The 22,185-nt window shown below is 41.4% G+C and overlaps 1 protein-coding gene across 4 annotated transcripts in view; it reads left to right on the top strand.

The window, feature by feature from the left end:
- The window catches only part of sh2b3 (SH2B adaptor protein 3), a 51,298-nt gene extending 31,239 nt beyond the window's left edge, over positions 1-20,059 (top strand). For all 4 annotated transcript variants that reach the window (XM_030060014.1, XM_030060012.1, XM_030060011.1 and 1 more), the window contains exons 3-8: positions 9,628-9,729; positions 11,102-11,196; positions 14,598-14,689; positions 15,165-15,379; positions 16,449-16,626; positions 17,356-20,059. In XM_030060014.1, coding sequence (XP_029915874.1) covers positions 9,628-9,729; positions 11,102-11,196; positions 14,598-14,689; positions 15,165-15,379; positions 16,449-16,626; positions 17,356-17,735 — 1,062 coding nt within the window. In that variant the 3' untranslated portion in view covers positions 17,736-20,059. The remainder of the gene's footprint in view (positions 1-9,627; positions 9,730-11,101; positions 11,197-14,597; positions 14,690-15,164; positions 15,380-16,448; positions 16,627-17,355) is intronic.
- The last annotated feature ends 2,126 nt before the right edge of the window (positions 20,060-22,185 follow it).

Raw genomic sequence — 22,185 nt, 5'->3', positions numbered from 1 at the left:
GAAATGTCAGACTGTGTGAGCGTGTGTGTGGTGACTGTACACACATGTTTCTGAGTCTCTCCAGAGTCTAGTTTAGTAACCCTGCCGAGTGTGAGGGCTTTCCAACACACACACACACACACACACACACACACACACATGCACCCTGGACAGCATTGGAAACGGTGCCCCTCGGAGGGATAGTGGAATGTTGAGTGTCAGTCAGTTGCTATGGCGATGGCCTTGAGAAAGGGACCCTGGGAAGAACGTTTTGGACTCCAAACATCCTGTGTCTCACCCGTGCGTGTGTATGTGTGTGTGTGTGTGTGTGTGTGTGTGTGTGTGCGCGCGCACATGGATGTGTTTGTGGCTGTGTGGGTGGGTGGGTGAGAGTGCATTGATGCATCTGTTGCTGTGTATCTGTGTTTGTTTGTGAGCTACTTCCATAAACTGTTTACACCAGCTGGCATGTGTAAACCTGTGTGAACGTGTGCTGTGTGTGTCCAGCAGTGTTTCCTCCGTCGTGGAGCAGGCGGCGAGGGCCACTCACCTTGTTGAGCTCTGAGTGCACTGCCTAAAATATTTTGGATGGTTTGTATGAAGAGTTTTGTCCTATGATCTAAATATTATTTGAAATGCTTCTCGACTTTGGAAAAGCACAGCCCGAGATAGTGCGTGCCATATTGTCCCTGTTGCATATTGGCCTCTCTCAGTCACAATATTAGTCACAATACATATGTGTGTGTGTTAGTGTGTATGTATGTGTGTGCGCATAAAGCTGAAACATAGTAGTGAAACCTGAGTTAAAGTGAGAAGGACCAGTGGTGAAAAGTGAAATGTAGGCATGGAGTTGTAATATTGCTGGGGGTTCACAGATCAATGGACCAGTGTGTAATGTCACGCTACAGTGGGAATAGGTGAACCCCCCATCGTCACAGAAACATGCAGTGTTTTGATAACATCTATGATTCATTTACACTTGGATAGGCTTACTGTGTCATGTCGCCGATAACATCAATCTGTTGAACACAGTGCTTTACTGGAACTGGGATTTTTTCGCTTGCTGTGCACTTGCATGTGTCACTGCTGCTAGAAAATGTGGGTTAAATACATCAGAAATCAAACTCCATTTCAGAGAAATTATATTTGATGAAGTACATTTTTAGACTGTCTTGTTCTGGTGTTTCTGTCTACATCTCTTGTTGCTACAAAAACAGTCGCCCATCTGGGACAATAACTTAAAATAAACTAAAAAAACGACATGTTAATGCTGCGGTTCTCAGTCTTGGTCCTTGAGACACAGGACTGACTCAACACTGCTGATTTTCTGTCCTACCAGATAGTTAATTGCATTCATCAGGTTTTCACCGAGCAAGACAGTTCCAACAGGAAGAGGAAACCCAATGTTCCCAAAGAGCTTCTGGATTTCCTCTCATCAAATGACCTACCTGATGTGTGGTGACTAATGCATCCAAAAGATAAAGATTACACATATTACTCTCATGCACAAAACAGCTATAGCTGCTTGAATTACATTTTTGTATCCAAAGCAGGACTAGAAGACATCATCACATCTAAAATACAGGATATAGTAATATCAGATCATGCTGCAGTTACATGTACTACGTGCCCACCAACAAATAAGGTATTACATAGAATCAGGAGAATGAACAGTTTATTAATTATTTAACAAAACATATTAATGAACTTTAATTAATGACTGTTCTAGAGGATTTGTTATTTGTCTGTACCTGTTTAGCCACATTACTAACAACAAGGGTTGCATGATATTGGATTTTTTTGCCCATGTGATTTGACAATATTTTCTAACTCTTTTGGCTGTTTGCTGGTGCTGATGCTGATATACGCACATATTGTTTCCCACGTAATTGCAGAGAACATCAAGTCACTCCTGTAGTGGAATTATCATGCCTTCTCTTATCGTAATGGCCCACTGGCAGATGCAGACATAAAACACAATGCTTTTCAAAATGTACACATTCACCGGGCGAAATAAGAAAACTGCTTCAACTTAGGTTATGTAAAACATGCCTTATTTTATATAACATTTTCTGTCAAACAAAACTATATATCACATATTTTACAGCCAATAACGTTCATTACTGATGACATGCCGATATTATTTTGAGTCCCTAGTCCCTAATATTTGATTTTGTCCTTATTACCCAGCCCTAGCCTGATTGGTTGGCTGGAAAGAAAACCAGCAGGGCTCTGACATGTGAAGACCAGGATTGGGAACAACCGCTGTACTTTAAGCAGCAGCAAGGATCCCTTGAATGATGTCCTGTTTGCTTTTGAAAAATGTCTTTGGTAATATACTGATACACTTTTTGTTTTGTTACTTACAGTATAATAGACAGTCATCCTCTCCATCTCTTTCTGTTAGGATCCCAGGGTTTAATACCCTTCTGGTCAGGTCCAGAGGGCAGATCCCTCTGGAAATACAAAGGTTGTCACACACACATGGCTTTGATTTATTAGTTCATTGAAACAATCATATTGGCTGAATGTCTTTATGTTTTTTTTCCCCTGATGGAGATATAATATCTTACATTATTGATGCATTGAAGCGGTGTGTGTGGAGACCTTTTTTTCAAGATTTGGTCGGGCTTTTCAGTTTGCCGTCATCAGCGCATTCATTGGTGTCTCTTTATTGTATTCTCTTTTTCTTTTCTTTTCTTTTCTTTTCTTTTCTTTTCTTTTCTTTTCTTTTACCAGAGTGACAAATTCAGCCACAGATGTATAGCAGACATGACATGACATTGGCAAACTAAGGAAATGGGGTGCAGGGGGGATAATATGCAGGTAATAGTTATCAGTATATCAGCCTTGAGTTTGACAATGAAGGGTCCACAGCTGCTTTTACATGCATACTGAAGGACAGTGTTTGGCATTGTAAGACCCTAGGGACATGGTACAGTGTTGGGACAAAGAGGAGCATTAAATGAAGTAACTTACAAAAAACTTTCCCAAAGTGTCCTCAGTCTTATACTTACTTAGTCTGTCTGACCTTGATATTAAATTGTCCACCAGAAAATAGTCCCTCTACTATGTTATTATTACTATAACATTATTGTCACATCATTTTTTTTTTTTTTTTTTTTTTTTTTTTTACAGCAGAGTTAATTAGTGGAGACACTATTAGGGTCAACATTGAAATGTTTCAAAATTAAAATAATGGAAAAATTATAAAATGTTAAAACAATCAATTGGATCAGGCATATAAAAGTGATCAGAGATGATATTAACTATTCTGAGATGCTGCTCAGCATGTGACTCTTTTAGACTGTTTGGAAATTTGTACCAAGGCCAAAGGAAATATTTTTATGGAGTGTTATCTGAATTAACATGATGCAAAAGGTGGGAATAGAAGTAAAGGAATATAAGGAGAAGGGGAAAAAGCCTGGCCTGGGAGTGATTATGCTCTTGCGCGCGTGTGTGTGTGTGTGTGTGTGTGTGTGTGTGTGTGTGTGTGTGTGTGTGTGTGTGTGTGTGTGTGTGTGTGTGTGTGTGTGTGTGTGTGTGTGTGTGTGTGTGTGCGCGCGCATCTGCCTTTGTGTGTTAGAGAGTTGAGACTTGGATGGGAGTTTTTAGTAACAGAAAAAGTGTGTACATGAGCTTGTCGGCCCTCATGCACTGGCTCCCCTGATGAGGCTGATTCACAGAAATCAGTTGTGTTGTTGCTCAACCAGTAACACATCTGCTGCTGCCCCCCTCTTCCCTCCCACACACACACACACACACACACACACACACTCACACCCCACACCCCAGACACACCACACATATGGTTCCTCCTAAGTTGCTCTTAGTCAGAAACTCATTCACATTCTCATGATAAATTCTTGTCAATGAGTCAGACGCCTTTCATGCACTGACTGACACACAATTCAAAGCCAGGTATCGGGGGGGGGGCTCTGTGGCTTTGTTAGCTGAGGCACATCCCGCATAGTTACGCAGTTTGTGGGTGCAGCTAACTTATTTTCATTTATTTATTTATTTATCTCCATCTCTCTCAGGTTCATTTCAGAATGTGCTTTATTGTCCTGAAGTGTAAACATACTAAATGCCAAAGCAAAAGCAACAAATAACAGATTGTAAACCAGATTCAGTTGGCAACTGTTACAGTGTGATATCAGCAACAACAAATGTTGAAATAGTATTGTGTTAAACCATCACAAAATCGATGGACACATTTTATTAAGCATCTTTTTTTTTTTTTTTTTACTGTTTTTCGCCTTCCCATAATGTGTGAAATTATTGCTGCAAAACTGTTTCTGTGATATATCGTCATTTGTCTCGCTCTTTCGCGCTCAATGCTAGTCATCAAACAGGAAATATGTGAGAATAATCTTCAAGAATTTAACGAGAAATGAGCATCCTCAAAATAAACATCCTAAACTGATTTCTCAGAGCTACCACAACTTCAGTTTGGCTTGAACAGCAATTTGGAGTGAGTTCTCTTTCAGTCAGTTCCTGACTCACTGACTCATAACTAACCAAATGAGTCATATTCCTCTCATCTCTGCGTCTCTGTGTGCTTTTTATTAATATTATTAGGCACTGAGAGCATTTGAAGTTTCGGCGTCCATTCATGACATTGGCAAACTAAGGAAATGGGGTGCGGGGGGGATAATCTATTCTTTTGATGCGTGTGTGTGTTCCTTTCTATGTCTCTGTATGTGTGTGTGTATGATTGGATTGTGTGTGTGTGTGTGTGTGTGTGTGTGTGTGTGTGTAGGATTAACATAGACATTCCTCAGGCTCACACACTGTCACACAGACTCAAACTCATCCGGCGCACAAAGCTGTGGAATTCACCTCCCTGCTCTTTCTTCTGCTCTGCATCGCTCCCTCTCTCCCACTGTCCCACCCAACGCCGTGTCTTTCATTGTCTCGTCTGTTTCCTTTTTGCTCTCATACGTTTCTCACTCCCTTCTGTTTTCTTCCGCTCCCTTGCATTCATCTGTCCCATAGTGATGCATGTTGATCCAACTGTATCTTGTTAGAATTTAGGCTCCACTATACACTTTGATAGGATAGGCACACTACACTTACCTGTCAGGAAATTGTCTATTGTGGATTCACCCAACTCACTTTATACTTACCTGTGAATTCCAGGAAAATCCGTGTACTCATCTCTCCCAACTTCAGTGGGAAAAAAGAGTACTTGATTAGATTCATTACAGTAGTAACTAACTATCTAGCCTGAAGGAAACAATTATAGTAATAATTAATAGACAATAGAGGAAGACGATCAGTCCAAAAATCAGTCGTTAAAATCGTCTTAAAGTAATTTTTGCCCATGTAGTTGATGCTGCTTCATATGAGTGTAATAGATTGACACATAAATTCTTTCCCTGTTGTGAGAATAAGCGCCTAAATGGGACCGTTTTTCTCCAAATGAACTCAAGTGGATCTGGCTCAGCACACAACACGATTTCTAGCAGGGATCCAAAACTGAATTATCTATCTATTCATTAATTTATTATTATTATTATTATTTTATCATTTATTTATTTTTGAAGGATGCACAACTGATTGATGTTCTTTTCCAGCCCTCTTGCTCGCTAACTATTAACTATTAACTAACCAGATGTGTAGACAGACACAAAGGGGAGCTGCTGTGTAGTCATACACTAACAACGTAGGGAAGGAGCTGACGAGCCAAATCCAGAAGATCTATCACACTCATATGGAGAAACAAATACCCATACATGGGTAAGAACCCAAAGTATCACTTTTAAAAAACTCTTAAAAAGCATTATATTGCCAAAATGCCTTTCTGTAAGCATCCTGTTAATTTGGCAATAGGAAATGAAATCTACAGTAGTTCATGTCAGATCTTCACAATTGACATTAATCATTGGTACATCTAATTTGTTAATTTTGGGGAACGTCATGTACGAAACTTGTCAGAGATTGACAAATTGAATGTCAAACTTCAGCTCTTCTCTTGAACATCAGTGTAAGGAAAGAATGTAATGTCCCACAGAGAACGATATTCTGTAGTTAATCACATCGGACATCAGTTGATCAGAACCGACATCCCTCATATGGTGAAGAACAGCTCCTCATAACATCAAGCATTCTGCCTCAGGATTTTTCTGACATACTGCGGTGGCAGATATGCTGACACACACGCGCGCGCGCACACACATGGACACAAACATACACACACATAGCATATGGAATAGCTAATGCATGACGCACATCCTTAAGCTCACTGTAAGAGTTGCTGACTCTCTGTCTCCGCATGTTTCTATCATCTGTCATCCAGGCTTAATTTCAGACATGACCTCTGACCCTTCATGCCACAGGCCTCTTCACATGGCTGAACAAGCTATCCATCTATGTGTGTGTGTGTGTGTGTGTGTGTGTTTGTGGGAATATGTTTGTTTATGCCTGAGGCTTTATCAGTTCTCTTTTTTATGACTGTGGTATTGGAGGCTCTGTGTGGCTGTTTTAGAGATGTATAATCACGTGTGTGTATTAGGGCTGCACGATATTGCAACAGACTGGCATTGTGATATCTTTTTTTCTGTGATATGTATTGTGATATGAAAATTGTACCTGACTCACAATTTCCAGAATTGACTCAGAGTTGGCAATATGATGAATCGATTACACCCCCCGAAACACCCACACCCACACACACACACACACACACATACACACACACACACTCACTCACACACGCTTCCCGCTCCCTGCCTCTGACGGCATCCCTTTGGCTGCTTTCACCGGCATTGGATATCAGTCCTCATTTTTCCTCCACCAGCTCAGTGGGTGGCATCATCAGCCTTTGTTTGGTGCTGTAGGTTTGTCTTGATTTTGCGCACTTGTGTGTGATGTGTTTTCATGTTGATTATGGGCAGAGAGGCTGACAAAGTGGCTTCTGTACTGTCCTCCGCAATTCTCAAGTTAATTAATCCAATTAATTTCACATCTACCAATTCTAAGGGGATAAATTGTAAGGGGATAACATCCTAAGATGTTAACACATAAGCGATTATCAATAAACATTTAGTAGTAATGTGAATATGATGACCAAGCAGAAGAGGTTAATAAAAGAACAGCCAGCACAGTCTAATAAGCTAAGAGGATTGCATCCCTTTACTTTAATGCACACTTTAAAACCTGGAAAAGGCACAATTTATGCATAGTCTCGAGTTTACAATATCCAAAATCCCAGATGATTGCTAGTCTTGTGTGATAATATTGATACATTATTGATATATTGCCCAGCTCCAGCATTCACACACACTCTTCTTTTCCCATCTTTCTACTCTCTAGTCGGTCCTTAGATTCCTCTTCTGCTCAGATCTACCCACACTGGAATGAGACATAACATTGTGGTCTTATCCCTGTTTAGAGTCTCTCCAGTCTCCATATGCTGCCTTACTTTCATAGCGTTTCTGCTCTATTTGCACAAGAAAGTGGGTGGAGGGGGGCTGACATGCGACCGAGGTCACACGCCAGGGTCGAGCCAGACTGCAGCTTACAGCTTCAGGAGTCCGTGGTGTGTGTGTCTTGGTCCAGAGAGCCACCAGGAAGCCCCTCGTATCTCGTTTAGCATTCTTCACATTCACAGTTGGTCCTCATGGAGTGAGCACTGGAGCCGTGCCATGAGAGCTCCCATCATGCTCTTCCTCTGCTCCGCTCCGCTCGGCTCTCTGAGGGAGGCTTCAGTTTCAGCAGCACTGACGATTCACACACATATACATAATCACACACTGAATGTTCACATATGTACGCAAAGGTACATATGTTTGCACAGATATGCATGCATACCCCCATAAATATGTGTATGCATACACACAAATATGCGCACAAACATGTACTGCATTTGTACATACATTTGTGTTGTCATTTGTGCACATGCCGGCACATTCTCACACACATACAATCAGATACACACACAAAGTTGCAAACAGACACACATGCATATGCTTCACACACTCACAGAAACCAGCATCGCTGCTTTCCAGACTTGCAGGCCATCTGGGTTCCCTCTCCTCAGAGTGGAAGCATGAAGAGAGAGAAAGACAAAGTGGGACACATTAGTACTGATTTAAATAAATGGCTGAACTCGGTCTAGTGGTCGATGGTGACCACTTTTGCCGTCTGTGTGATGGACACTGCGATGCTGCACCTCTTCTCTGTGTTACTGTCCTGTGTTGTAACGTGTGGCACCATCGTCCTCCAGTGTGTTGGTGCTGTAGTCGTGTACCTGCATTATCATCTTCTTCTTCTTTTAGTGTTGTAACTTAGCATCCCCTACAAACATTCCCTAGGATAAATGCATTGGATAGCTGTTTTCAGTTTGTCTATGTACACTGTATCGGTCCCTATCAAATAAACCATAAAAACTAATTTTAAGAAATGTTTTCGGGCTGATTTGCCAAGTCAAATTCCTCTAACCCTACATTTGGTTGTTGAAGTGATTTTGATTCTGTGATCACTAGCTCTACTCTACAGTAGCTCTATTTTGCTAATTCATTTAGACTGAAAAGTGTTATATTGTAGCTCACACGTAAGATAAACTAAGTACAAATCGTACACAGCAACTAAAAACATAAAACAATTATTATGGCTCTTTTCTTGTCTAGGAGAAAACCCTCAACTTCTGCATTGCTCTGAAAACCTTCAGTGATTTCCATCGTGTAAAAGCTGCGTCGATATTTATTTTTGTTTTCTGACTGTCTGTCCTGTTCTCTTTTTGCTTCATCGTGTTTTCATTTCCTCAACAGTGTTTCATGCTCACTTGCTCTTGCCTTGGCATATATCTGCCATGGATACAACAAGAAGCAAAACAAAGTACTCTTCTTCTCCAGGTTGCAAATCCAGCAATTTGCTACCCACCGGTGCTTTAGTACCACCCACTTCTGTCAGCCACTTCCAAGAGAAAAACACATTGTCAGAAAGTATACCTCGGGTTTGTTTATCCTGTCTGAGCCACTGTAGAAAAACGTGGTGATGCAACATGACACGTGAAACCGGGACTCGCACTTATGTACATTAAAATACTTATTCTAACTTTATGGAAACATTACGATTCTTCATTTCTTATTTGTATACACTAAAAAAAAAAGCATGTCTATGAATATGTCATCCCATTTCTGTATTCAACTCAATTAAAATCCTTCGTACTGTTCCTTTAAAATCTCAAATACGGTAAAATATATCTTGATTGTTCTATCTGTTTTCAAAATAATTTCTTTTACAGCACAAAACTCAATTTGCAGGCCAGATTTTCAGTGATGAGTCAATAGGATTTGATTCAGCCTGTCATGTAATTACGGTGCTTGGGGTAATAATAACATGGGCAGCCGACTCAGACAGGAAGACACTGTAGGAAATTTGATTGAGGAAGAGAGTGTAGTCATGTCAGTTAAAGGGCTGGTCCAAAATAAACACACCTTTCAGACACAGATTCTTAATAATTATTCAGGGTAGTATCGGCTCTAATTAGTCTGTCTCCATCTTTTGCTCTCTCAGATTCAACTTTTCTCTCTTGCTGTTTTTTTTTCTGTGTCCAGTATCTCGTGAGTCTCAGTCTGTGAGTCAGCCTCAGTCATTTCTGTGTGGCTCTGTCTTCATCTGTGGCTCTGGGTTGTTTTGCAGGCCTCCAGTCCCAAGCTGACAGCCCACTGCTCAGATATCCAAGAAGTCCGTCGTTGCAACCGGCTGGAGATGCCCGACAACTTCAACACATTTGTTATAAAGGTACGCACATTTCTGCAGAATACCTGTGAGTTGAGAGGGAAGCAAAAATTGCATCAAGTCACAATAGTTTTGGGCACACGGATATACTAATATCTACACCCATGTCAGCAGAAACTGGACTGAAGTGTGCAAATGTGCAAGTTTTCCTTAATTTGACATAATTAAATTGTGTAAATCTAATGCCTTGAAAAGTATTAAAAGGTCTCAAGTAAAGTAATGACTGATGGAGGTTGGAGGAGGTTTATTTTTTTATATGAAAGAGTTACTCAAGTTCACCATAAGTCTTGCTTCCTCATTTCATATGGAAAAAACATTTCGGTCAGCAGACTTTCTGCAAGGCATCATCAGTGTTTATATGCAGCATTTTGAGAGCCAAAGCCAAACCAAAGTGTGCAGAATCTGTGTAATTAATAAGACCCCCACTTTGACTTTTTATGACATTTCATTTGGAAGAAGATATAAAAGTAGTTCTAACTAGTGATATATTATTTACATTCAGTGATATTTTGCCAAGGCAGAATTGTTGCATAAAGCAAATGAAATAAGGTAAATGTGATGCACTGTGTAGTTTCACTAAGAACCAATGTTATTGTGTTTTGTTTTTTTTTTTTTATGTTTTATGACATTACTTGCAGTTCTAGCTGGTTACATTTGACCCATATTTCTGTCCACTGTTATATTAATATGAGACAGGGTTAATGCAGTATGCCAAACATGTTTTTTTAATCACATCTGCCTTAATACAGAGTTGGACATCATCTCTAGCAACATTTAGCCTAATTTCCTGGTGTCCTTTTCTCATTTATAGTTGTTCAGTCTATTCAGTCTGGGTTTTTTTTTTTTTGCCTGTTTCTTGTTTCTTTATTTTGGCTGTTCAGTTGGAATCCAATTTGGGCAGCATTAAAAGGTCTCAGAAAGGCTTTTATTTAGCTCACTGAAGCCCACAGATACAAAAATAAACGCTGGCTCTCTAACAAGAAATGTAGCCGCGTGTAGTTTGTGAGAAATCGGCCGGCCGTCACGATGGGCCTGGGGTGGTGTTTCAGGTTTAGTGCTTCACTGTGTTCGATGCTGACAGTATGGATCATGTTTCTGTGTCTCAGACGATCCGAACAGACGATTTCTGTCTCTGTCTTAGCAGATCAGTCACCGTCAGCTCTCAGCTGTCATCCGCTGTGCAGTGTAGTATGTCCTCTGCTGGCTGCATGTGTCTGAGGGTTTGCTCAGCATGATGTCAGTGTATATACAATAGGTAGAACTTGATAGATGGTGCTATTTGTTAACTAATGTCAAAGACTTTAAATAGCTTTTAGTTGTCTCTAAATAATGTGTATGTTACATGTGACTACTTTTTTTTTTTTTGTCTCTTAAGGTTAATCACTATCCAGGTAGTCTGATATTTGAGACAGACAATGACCAGCAGGTCAGCTCCTGGACCACAGAGCTAAAAGAATGCACCAGCAACAGGTGAGCGACTCAAACACACACACACACACACACACACACACACAGACATACACACACAGACATACGCACATACCAATCCCACAGACACATACCAAAGAGCATCCTCCACATCTGCTGTCTCCTCTCCTCACCTAGCTTTTCCTAGACTTTTTGAACAGGAATATTTTGTACTTGAGCTTTGGCTGTGTGTGTGTGTGTGTCTGCTTGTGTGTCTGTTTGCATGTTTGTGTGTGTGGGTGTACTGGATGTTTACTTGTGCCGAGTTATGTGTGCAGATGACACTGTGACCATTTCTCAGTGTGTGCGTTTACGTTTTTTCGCGTACATTTGTGGTCATGCTTGTGTTTCTATTTTCCGGTGCAGTTCAGTTTGCGATTGCAGTCGTTTGCAGTTTATGTGTGTGTGTGTGTATGAGAGAGAGAAAGAGAGAGAGAAAGAGAGAGAGAAAGAGAGAGAGAGGGAGAGAGAGTTTATTTTAGGGCCTGACAGATTGGAGAACATTTGAGGATGAATATTATTTTCTCATATTAATCTGACCGGCTAACATCATATCTACTTCTAATCTATATCTAATCTGTACTGACTTCTGAGAAAAAGTAAAAATGTTTTAGGTTTCTGTTTGAGTGCTGAGAGGGCTACAGTAGTTTTAATTATAAGAGTGACCCAGTACTGTATTTGTATAGCACATTTCTTTTTAAAGTTACACAGCTGTAAATTGGAATAGCATAATGATCTTCACAGAATCATACGCTTGCATTTCTGGCTCCATTAAGCTCAGCAGATCAGAAATGGAGACTGCGCCTGACTGTATAATGGTAATAGTGCAACTAAAAAGAAAACAAAACATATTGTCATTAAAATACCAGCGGCTTGAAAGTTCACTCAGAAGTTTGGCGACGCCTCAGTGCACCATCAGATTGACTCTAAAGGCACAAATGTTCCTGTTGGCTCATTAAACCAAATCACACAATACTGCTAGAGCGTAATGAGAACAAAAACAAGTCAGAGGTTGGCAAGTTGCTGTGTGTTAAGTAACAGTCAAATTTAGTGGTCCAGTAGCCCTGCTGTTAAACTCTGTCCCAAATATTCTTCCAAACTGCAGGGGAACAAGGAGATTTCTGTTTTTCATCTCATGGACTTTTTTTTTTCTTTTCTTTGTCTTTGTCAGACGTCACTATCACACCCCAAAAAAAGCTCGTACAAGTCGAACCTCATTTATGTACAGTATCTATGTATGGTGTGTGTGTGTGTGTGCACTTGAGCATATGTGTGTGTTATGTGCTGCTGTGTGAAAGGAAATGTGGGGGAGGTCTGAGACTCCAGAGAATCTCAGGACCTTTTCTCATTTCTACAGATGTCTGGAATGCTCTTACTCATGCGTGTGCGTGAGTGTGTGTGTGTGTGTGTGTGTGTGTGTGTGTGTGTGTGTGTGTGTGTGTGTGAATGTGTGTGGGGGATTGTGACACGAACAGGACAGTTCCTTGTGGAAATGAAGACAGTGTGTCTGTGTGGGGTTTGTTCCTGCAGGCACACACGCACACCACCCCAGCACAACTGACTGTAAATCAGCGTCGAACGGACTTGTGGTCACTGTGTCGTGATGTAACTCGTGCACCCCGAGCTCTCTCTGCCACCCCCTTCTGTACTGCTGATGAACGATATGATGAACAGAAAATCAGGCTGTAATGATTCCGATTTGATTTGACAGACGCTGCGATTGCAATATGATTCGCGTTCAGCTTTTTGCATCGTAATTTTTACTTCGCCAAAAAACAAAAACAAAAACAAAACAAAACAAACAAAAAGAACGGTTAACTGGGTCCTGTACCAAACAAACATCTGTTGACTATGATTTATAGGCTAGGGCATTTCTGTGGCACCTCAGACTTGATTTCTAAAGGAATTTTGTCATATATTTTATGCAAAATTGCATCTCGTATGATTTGGATATCACACTTGCCCATATTCTGATTTTCAGTATTATTTTTGATTTTAGCTATAGATTGGAGTGTTAAGATTATTCAGCCTGTCACGTAAACTGCAGGTATGTCTTACTATCTTTAGGAAGTCTGTGTTTTTGTGTGTGTGTGTGTGTGTGTGTGTGTGTGTGTGCGCACACGTGTACATCTGTGCTGGAGAGAACTAGACTAAGTCTGTTTCATCATTTCTGTTGATGTGAAAATATATGAAGAGGAACCTAAGCTTCTGAGTGCTCTCTCTCACGCACACACGCGCACACACACACACACACACACACTGCAAGGAGAAAGGAGGCTTGTCTTCCTGTTATTTAGAGTTCTGCGGACGCATGTCAGCATTTCAGCAGGATTTGCTCTGCCTTCCCTCTTTAACCTTCCCGTTCTCATTCGTGCATGTACACACTTACTGTGCATGTGTGTGTGTGTGTGTGTGTGTGTGTGTGTGCAGGTGGTTGCACTCGCACACCCATGCAGTGTTGCTCTGCTGGTGGACGTGCATCTGTGTGCGCGTCGGGTCAAATGCGAGTGTGTGCACTCTGGGTGTCGTAGTGAGTGTGATACAGCAGAACATGAAGTCTTAGTTCAGGTCTGAAGCGGACTCACTTCCTGTCTGGGCTCGGTGTCTTTGTGTTCCTTCAGCCTGCTGTTTCCTCATGTTCAGCAGAGCTCCCCACCACCCGTCACCCTCTCTCTCTCTTACTTTCTCTTTTGCCAGTTTTAGAGGAGCCACATGTAGCATTTTAACATCAAGAAATCATTAACACACTTTTCAGGCATTACTTAAACAAACAAGAGAGTTGCTGGGAAGATAGCAACCTCTGAGACCATTTACAAAACATTATACATTGTGTGCCAAATCTCATGGACTGCTGACAGTAGTGCCAAAACAGATTGCTGATTAATTGACTAGTTGGTCCACAGAATTAACTGATAATAATTTTGATAATTGGTTAATCGTTTTAGTCATTTATCAAGCACAAATTACAAACGTGCTGATACTAAAATAAAAAAATTCTTTTGTTTGCTGGTAAGACTAACAAAGCCATTTGAAGATATCACTTTGGGTCTGCTAATTTCTGATGAGCATTTGTCATTATTTTTTACACATTATAGACTTAGTAATTAATAAAAAATAACAGTAACAATAACGGTAACAATCATTAGTTGCAGCCCTGCTTTAAAGCACAAAACAGCAGTGCACTTCTCTTCCAGCTGAAGCAGAGCTCCAGATTTCACAGTTTCTCCTCAGGGAATGAGTGCAATGCCGACGAAGAAAATCAAATTAAACCACTTTCCTCAGACGACCCCCACACATTCACAGACTCCGCACTGATAATTACTGAGAGTCACATGTTTTCTCTGTCCTTGTACAGTATGTGTAATCTGCACCTGTTCTAATCTTAATCTGGTTTGGTCTGTCAGGTCAGGTAGTGTGGATCTGGAGCCCCTCCCCTCCCCAGCTGACAGCTCCGTTCCAGCCAATCGCAGCGGGAGCTCCGAGTCTGGAAGTCAGAGTGAGTAGCTGGATGGGCACAGGGTTGTTGTTTCTGGGTAATAATATGAAAAGTAATCAAGTACAGCGATGGATCACAGAATAGAATGATCAGACACAGACTCGTGTGTCCAGAGAGTTTAGTCTGCTACCTCTGGAGACACGTGTGCTCCTTCTGGTCTTGGATGAAACCCTCACATTGTCCTGAGGACGTTCGACTGGCCAAGAGTCTTGATGTGGAGCAGAGTGTGCGGTCTTTCTGTTTTTGTTTTCGAGGATGAAAACCTGCCAGATGACTCTATCCTGGTCCTCCATTTACTTTGTCATTGTTTCTGCTTTAGATAAACGAAAAATATTGATTGTGAATAAAATAATGTTTTTGTTTTTCCCTAAAAACTAAAAGTGAATAAATCATTTTGACAAAGCAATATATTGTAATATGGTCAATTTCATCGCTGCCCTCCAACATAATAGTGCTACCCTTCTCCTCCCTGCAGCCTTGGTGACCTTCGCTGTGCCGGAACAGGTGTACCAAAAGACAGACCACTTCCTGTTCTCCTACCCCTGGTTTCACGGGCCCATCTCTCGCATCAAGGCGGCCCACCTGGTTCAAAGCTCTGGTCTTGAGGGGCACGGAGTGTTTCTGGTCCGACAGAGTGAGACACGCAGGGGAGACTACGTCCTCACCTTTAACTACCAGGGAAAGGCCAAAGTATGTTGTCACGATTTTTTCCTGAAGCATCACTCTTGAACTGTCTCAATCCTGTTCTCTTTAGCTGTGGTGACACTTTGCTTTTCAATGTGTTTTTTGGGGATTGAACTCAGCTGTGTCTGCATATGTGTGTCCAGACTTGACATATTGACATATTCCACTAAATGTGTTGATAAAGTGTTTGAATTGTGGCCGAATGCGAGCAAGAACCAATCTCGAAGCCTATAGACTTGACAGTTAATGCGTCCTGGCATGATTGGATAACAAATTTGCCTTGAAAAGACAAGTGTAACCACTGCCTTTCTCTCTCAGGCTGTTTATTTTACTTTGCTGAAAGGCCTACTTGACCTAACCACTTCTGTCAATAATACTGTTTTAACACAAAAAACATACACACACACCTAAACCCACATCGATCAATCTTTTCCAGCAGCCTAAAGTGAAATCTGCAGGCTGTTAAATAGTGTCTGTGCAGGTTGTATTTATATGCTATTACATTATTTCAGTGGATTACAGTGGATTTGAAGTCAGAAGAGCCACATTACTGCACAGGGTTTCAAGGCCTGTGCAAGGCAATAAATTTACATTTCCGCAGTGTCTTTGATCATACATGTACATATTAAAGAAAATTTAATTTCCTATGATAAGATGCCTTCAAAATCAGATTAGCCTGCATCTGTCTTTTAATCCATATTGATAACATGATACACATGATCATGTAATACAATAAAAGTTTCAAGTTCAAGTTTATTTATAGCTCTTAATAACTGTTTACAGTCTCAAAAGACTTTACAGGCCTACAGTTTATAGAAAACAAAACAGCCTTTAATTACTGGGGAGTATAAAAAGATACACGGTATAATTTATAGAAAATTACACAAACCTCAGTCAAACATGTGTTCATTGTGTTTGTACAGTGTGAAGTATCGAATCATGTTGCTACTTAGTACCATGAAGTCCTGGAGATTTCCAGCTCAGCTCAAGATGATGTTGCCTTGCCGCACAAGTGTCAAAACATCACTTGTTTATCCCCACGTCTCCTCCTCTCCGTCTCCCTCTGTGTCTGCAGCACCTGCGCCTGTCTCTGACAGAATGGGGCCAGTGCAGGGTGCAGCACCTGCGCTTCCCCTCCGTTATGGACATGCTCAGTCACTTCCGCCTCTTCCCCATCCCACTGGAGTGCGGTGCCGCGTGTGACGTCACGCTGTCCAGCTTCGTAGTGGCCGGCTCCAGCCCTGCATCACATGGTAAAGCAATCGCATTCAAGAATTTCTTCATTTGTATGCATGTCCCTCATCACCCAGTCTAAAAATGATCACACTTTGTTCATACTTGGTATTAACATCTATCTTGGACACTCCGACCACAAGTGGACACCGACAACTTGTGATTGGATTTCAGGACTACATACAGCACATAAATTGGTGGTGCCATTATGTTTCCACTGTTCCCAGCTCATCCCGCATTGTATCTCTTCTGAAGCAGTTGTGCTGAACCACACTGTAGTTTGGATCACCAGACAAAGGTGACACCATCTCACAAAAATAAATTTCTGCCCACAGTCCACCCCATCACGTGTCTCTCTCCCACTAAGCAATTAGGTAGTCTTTAGGATTCACACAACAGATGCTGTATGGCCCAGTCCTTCCTTTAGCACCTCCATAGGTGGTTTGAGTGACACACAGTGATTCACAATGCATCTCCAGGACTCTTCATTTGTGATCGGATCACCCAAGATGGATGTTAAACCAAGTAAACCAGAATCTTAGTGCTCAAGCAATAAGATGATAATGAGTGATATTGTTGAATACCAATGTAAACCTCATAGTAATATCAGCATTTTGTGTTGCTGTCACCAAACTGTGACATCTGTGTTGTCTGTGGAGCAGCTGTGCAACAGGAATGTAAAAGGTTGAACCTGTGTGACGGCTCCATCTGTTGTTCATGTCTTCTCTTTGTCTCTCTGTGCTTGTCAGGTCAGCTCTCAGGCACGGTCCTGGTCCCCTTCTCCCTGCACCGGTGGAGCTCTGAGCCCAGCTTAGCTCACTGCAGCCTGGCCAGCTGCTCCAGCCAGCTCCCTCCCTCCTCCACCAGCTCCGCCACCACCACCACGTCCAGTCCCAGTCCTGCCTCCCACCCAGGGCATCGCCCGCTGCCCCGCACCAGTAACCCCCTCCCTGACCCCCCTTCATCAGCCCCTGCCCCTCTGCGTCGGAGTGAATCGGTGGGCAGAAGGCCCCTCCTGCGCCACCCCAACCCCCACCCACCCATCATCCCTCAGCGGGACTCAGACTATGAACTTGAGCCTGAGCGCGGCCGCAAGCGGGCCATAGACAACCAGTACATGTTCCTCTGACGCCACCATCACCTCTGACAGAGAGCAATCTCATGTAAACTCAGTACACACACACACACACACATACACACACATACACACATCGTGCAGACACACCATCGTAACACCACTCAGTTTTGTGACTCACAGCAAGTGAGTGCATGATGCTAAAATGATGACAGCAGACTAATGAACTTGAGCTTACAAGTCTTTGTCTAATGAATGCAAAGCTGAGTGTGTTACAGATCGTACACACACACACACACACACATACGCACACACACACAGACACTCAGTCTGTGCCAAGTGCGCATTCACCCACATCAGACTCTCACAACTTCCACCCTGAGTGTCCACAATGAATGTATTTTTGGGAATTTTATAATAGCATTGAGTATGATGATTATTCTTGCTTTTCTGATTTTGAGATTGTTGTGCAGGGGAGAGAGCCACATGTGTAGCTGTCCTCCTGCCCTGGGCAAAAAAACAAAACATTTTTTAAATGTTTCAGAATCTGGTGAATTTTTAGAGGAGTGCTTGATTTAACCTCCTTGGCATTTGAACTGAACCACTGATGGGAAAGCCCTGCCTGCAGATGTGGTTAAGTCAAGTGCTCCTTTTAAATTTTTGAAAGATATTTACCTCTGCCCTGATCTTCACCTTCACACATGGGAGACCCCGTGTGGAGCAAATTCCCACCCCTCTTCTCTTAGTACACACAAACAGAAAAGCACTCCATTTTGGAGTGTCATTACTCTTATAAAACGTTGCTGAAATATTTCTCCTCTTGCGCATTTCCATGTTTTTAAAATGCAATCGGAAACAATGTGTATTTTTTTTCTATACACAGATTCTTTTGTAGAAAAATGGAAAAAAAGAAACTAAAAAAGGGGAAAACTTGAGTCAAGTCTTTGTGGAGAAGCTGCTCCTCAAAACTGAACCAGCACTGCTCCAACCACTCCATACCTGAGCTTCAGCAATTAAGAAGAACCGTATCAGATGATTCTAGATCAGCGTTAATGAGCAGCGTCTACCTAATGCAGATCATCACCGTTTGTGGTGTGTGTGTGTGTGTAGATGTAAAGACAGACCCGTCCATTTAAACGAATGGGGGGGTGAAAGAAAGTGTAGGCTCACAAGCATGTGCTGATTGTGCAGTCTGGCACAGTATTCAGCTGAATATGAGTGGATCTGTCAATTTGTGCGCTAGGATTTCCAAAACTGATCAGAGCATGTTTGTTCCATTGTAAATCTACTGATTTACACCAAAAGCACCAAGATTTATTCCAGCTACGGTGCTCAAATACTTTGAAGCATGAAGAACATGATCTAGATATTGTGTCTGTTTGGAGAGGTCAGTGTGAACAGCTCAACCCAAAGTGAAAGAGTGGAGTAAGAGGGGGACATTTTCTAGTTGTTGTAATCTACAGGTCAAGGTGAAACAGGAATAGGATCCAGGTCAGGTTTTTTTGAACGGCTTACTGTGATTTCTTTTCATTTCAGTGGCTGTTCAAAAAGAGTGGGACTCAAAGTGGAAAGTTAAAAGCAAGTTTGAAATGTCTGAAACCTTTTTTCAGATCTTTCTTTTTTTGCTTTGGTTTGTTAGTCTAGCATTAAAGCCTTAAAGGGCTGACGCAGTGACGCGACACGACTCCTGAGTGCCAGTGAAGACATGACGTTTATTTCATAACAACTCCAGGCAAATCTTGAATCTTGAAGTCTGGATGTGGCATCAGATCTCTAACTCTACTTTTTACACTCATAGCATTACATTTCTCTTCCATCTCAGTATGAAGTCGTCTACAGCTTAACGTACACAGCAGCCAGGGGAAACTCTTTCATGCTCATCATCATTTAAAATGGGACTGATTTATATGTATAAAGAAAACACAAATACTTTGATCATACTTTGTTCCTCTATGCAATTTGGGCTCTGACCATTAGCATTTTTTTTTTGAAGATAAGAGCAATCAGTAATTTATTAATTATTATCATTAAAACTTTATTTAATGACATGAGATCACAATCTTTGGAAGGCTTTGGAAGTTTGTGTCACAATACCAAAAAAAAAAAGCACAGTCCCACTGACCGTGGCAGATCACTCAGCTCATTGGGGATGTGATTATTGTGGACCGGGGTCACTTACATTCAGGGTTAATTAAAGCTATCAGTCACGTAATGGGTATATCTGTGGAGTAACACATCAGCAAAGACAAAGGGAGAACAATGGAAGACGGCGCTCACTTCATTTCTACTCAAAACTCGTGCGTACCGAGCGCCTTTACCAAGGCTCGTGTTTTCCTTCCATCTCTGACCTGGTTTCCTTTTTTGTTTTGTTTTGTTTTGATTTTTTTTTTAACACAAGTTGTGATGTTTCATTTCCTCCAAGACCAGAGCTAGGTTTCTCAAAAGCATCTGTAGTAAGCAAATATGTAAGCTAAACTTTGTGGTTTTCCCCATCTCTAGCCAGCAATGTAAAGATGAGGTCGTGGGCACACAAGATTTGATTCAGTTCATTTCCGTCCTTTGAACCGTGAATGCCCTGGCAGGGAACCCGCTATTCATTGAACCGTTAACCTCCTGTACACATAAAAGCAATAGCCTCAACACAAGCAGTAATCTCATTTTCCCAAGACTAAATAGCACATTCTCTGTAATTTCATAGCTGAAGCCCCAGTTCCATCACATGGACAGACATGGCAGCAGTGGTGGGATGCTTTTGGGAAACGGAGTGCTCGGACTCGTCTGGTCTGTTTGTTTTCTAACCTTGCTTAACACTAACTTAGCAGTTAATACGATTTACATTCAGTAAAGCTACGCTTAACTTATGGTTTAGTCCTGTCTCTCTCTCTCTCTCTCTCTGTCTCTCCCCTCTTATCATTGTAGAGTTTCCTGTTTTTATAGAAATGCACAAAAGCAGGTTGATTTCCTGATGAACATGACCAGAGTAAATCCACTGTGATTACTCCTTGTTGCATAATAAGTCAGCCTATTCTACCAAAGGAATATTTTACAATGGTTGTCTAGTTAATCTTTTATATATCATAATGATCGAGACTGACATCGTTCAAGTGTTTATAAAGGGGGAAAAAAGAACAAGAATAAGACAATTTTGGCAAAAGTACGGTTGGTCTTCCTTTACGCGCCTGAGTCTGAACTAACTAATCCCCAGCCCTCGTCACCTCTGTCTCTGTTCCATTGTGCAAATTGCAAAAGGAAAGCAACGGTAACATTAACTATTTTGACTATCGGTCTCCTCTCTTTGCTGATAATTAAGGAGAATGACTGTGCCTTTGCCAGAAAGCTGCTGTTGCTTTTCCCCTTCGAAAGCTCAGGGTGTGATGTGTTGCAGGACTTGTAGTGCAATATCTGAGAGATGTCCAAATGCTTTTCCCCCAAATGCAAACAAAGGCTTTCACATGGATGAGTTTGTGTGGGAATACAATCTTTGCACTTGCTCCTAGATTGATCAAAGAAAAATATTTAGCAGCACCAGCAAGTTCCAAAAGGAAGTTCCCTGAAGAAAAACGCAATGTTCAACTCAGGACTTACAAGCATATAGCATTTTGATAGTGCGTTAGTCGCTCCTAATTTCTGTGCAAGTATAGAAATCGCTTATTTCCGTTTCAGAAACAGCTCTGCAAGAATCAGGTTAGTTTATGCTACAGAAAATCCCCTTGTACCTCAGGTGTTTGTGTAACATGCAACCCTTGACCTCCACACTCCGACGCTGCCTTTCCAGTTTCCCGGTCACACCTTTTTAAAGTCTCCTTTTGTTTATTTGAAAATGTCCAGTTGATGAATGTAATGTGTTCTCAATACTGTTCATTCTGTTGTTTCTTAGCACTGTAAACATTCCAATTCAATCTTCCCCTCTGAAGCCAATGAAACCACAACAAAGCTTTTACATCTGTCATTATTTGTGTCCACATCCCATTCAGTTATAATAAGCAGTCTAAATTATATAAATATATATCAACTGTATATTTGACATTTTGTAAAATAAAGCTAACCAAAAAAAAATATATCACTTGATCATTGTTTGTGGTGTGTATTCTCTGTGGTATTGATCATTGTTTGGTGTGTATTCTCTGTGGTATCTTATCAAAGTCCAACATGCACCATTGTTTTTTTTTGTTTTTTTTTTAATACAATCTCTGCACTCTCTGTGTACTTTTTAACTTTACTTAACATTCATTACAATAGGCATATACTGTAAATTAAAGTAATCACACTGGCCCGGGCTCTAACTGAGGAACATTTCCTGTTCATCTTTGTGAAGCAGCTACAAGGCATCCCACAAAACGTTGCAAAATGTGCAAGGAATACGGGAACCGCCTCTTAGAAATAACTTCCATGGAAATGAGCAGTATGTGCAAATATTCTGTGTAAACTGTGGCACAGCGAGGGCCGGTCCTGCAGAGTCACGACTGCCCAGAAGAAAAGCAGACCAACAGACATTCAGTTTTTA

The sequence above is a fragment of the Myripristis murdjan genome, chromosome 9, assembly GCF_902150065.1.
Source record: "Myripristis murdjan chromosome 9, fMyrMur1.1, whole genome shotgun sequence".
NCBI classification, from domain to species: Eukaryota; Metazoa; Chordata; class Actinopteri; order Holocentriformes; family Holocentridae; genus Myripristis; species Myripristis murdjan.
The sequence above is the reverse complement of the archived record's forward strand: the minus strand, read 5'-3'. Positions and strand labels throughout refer to the sequence as shown.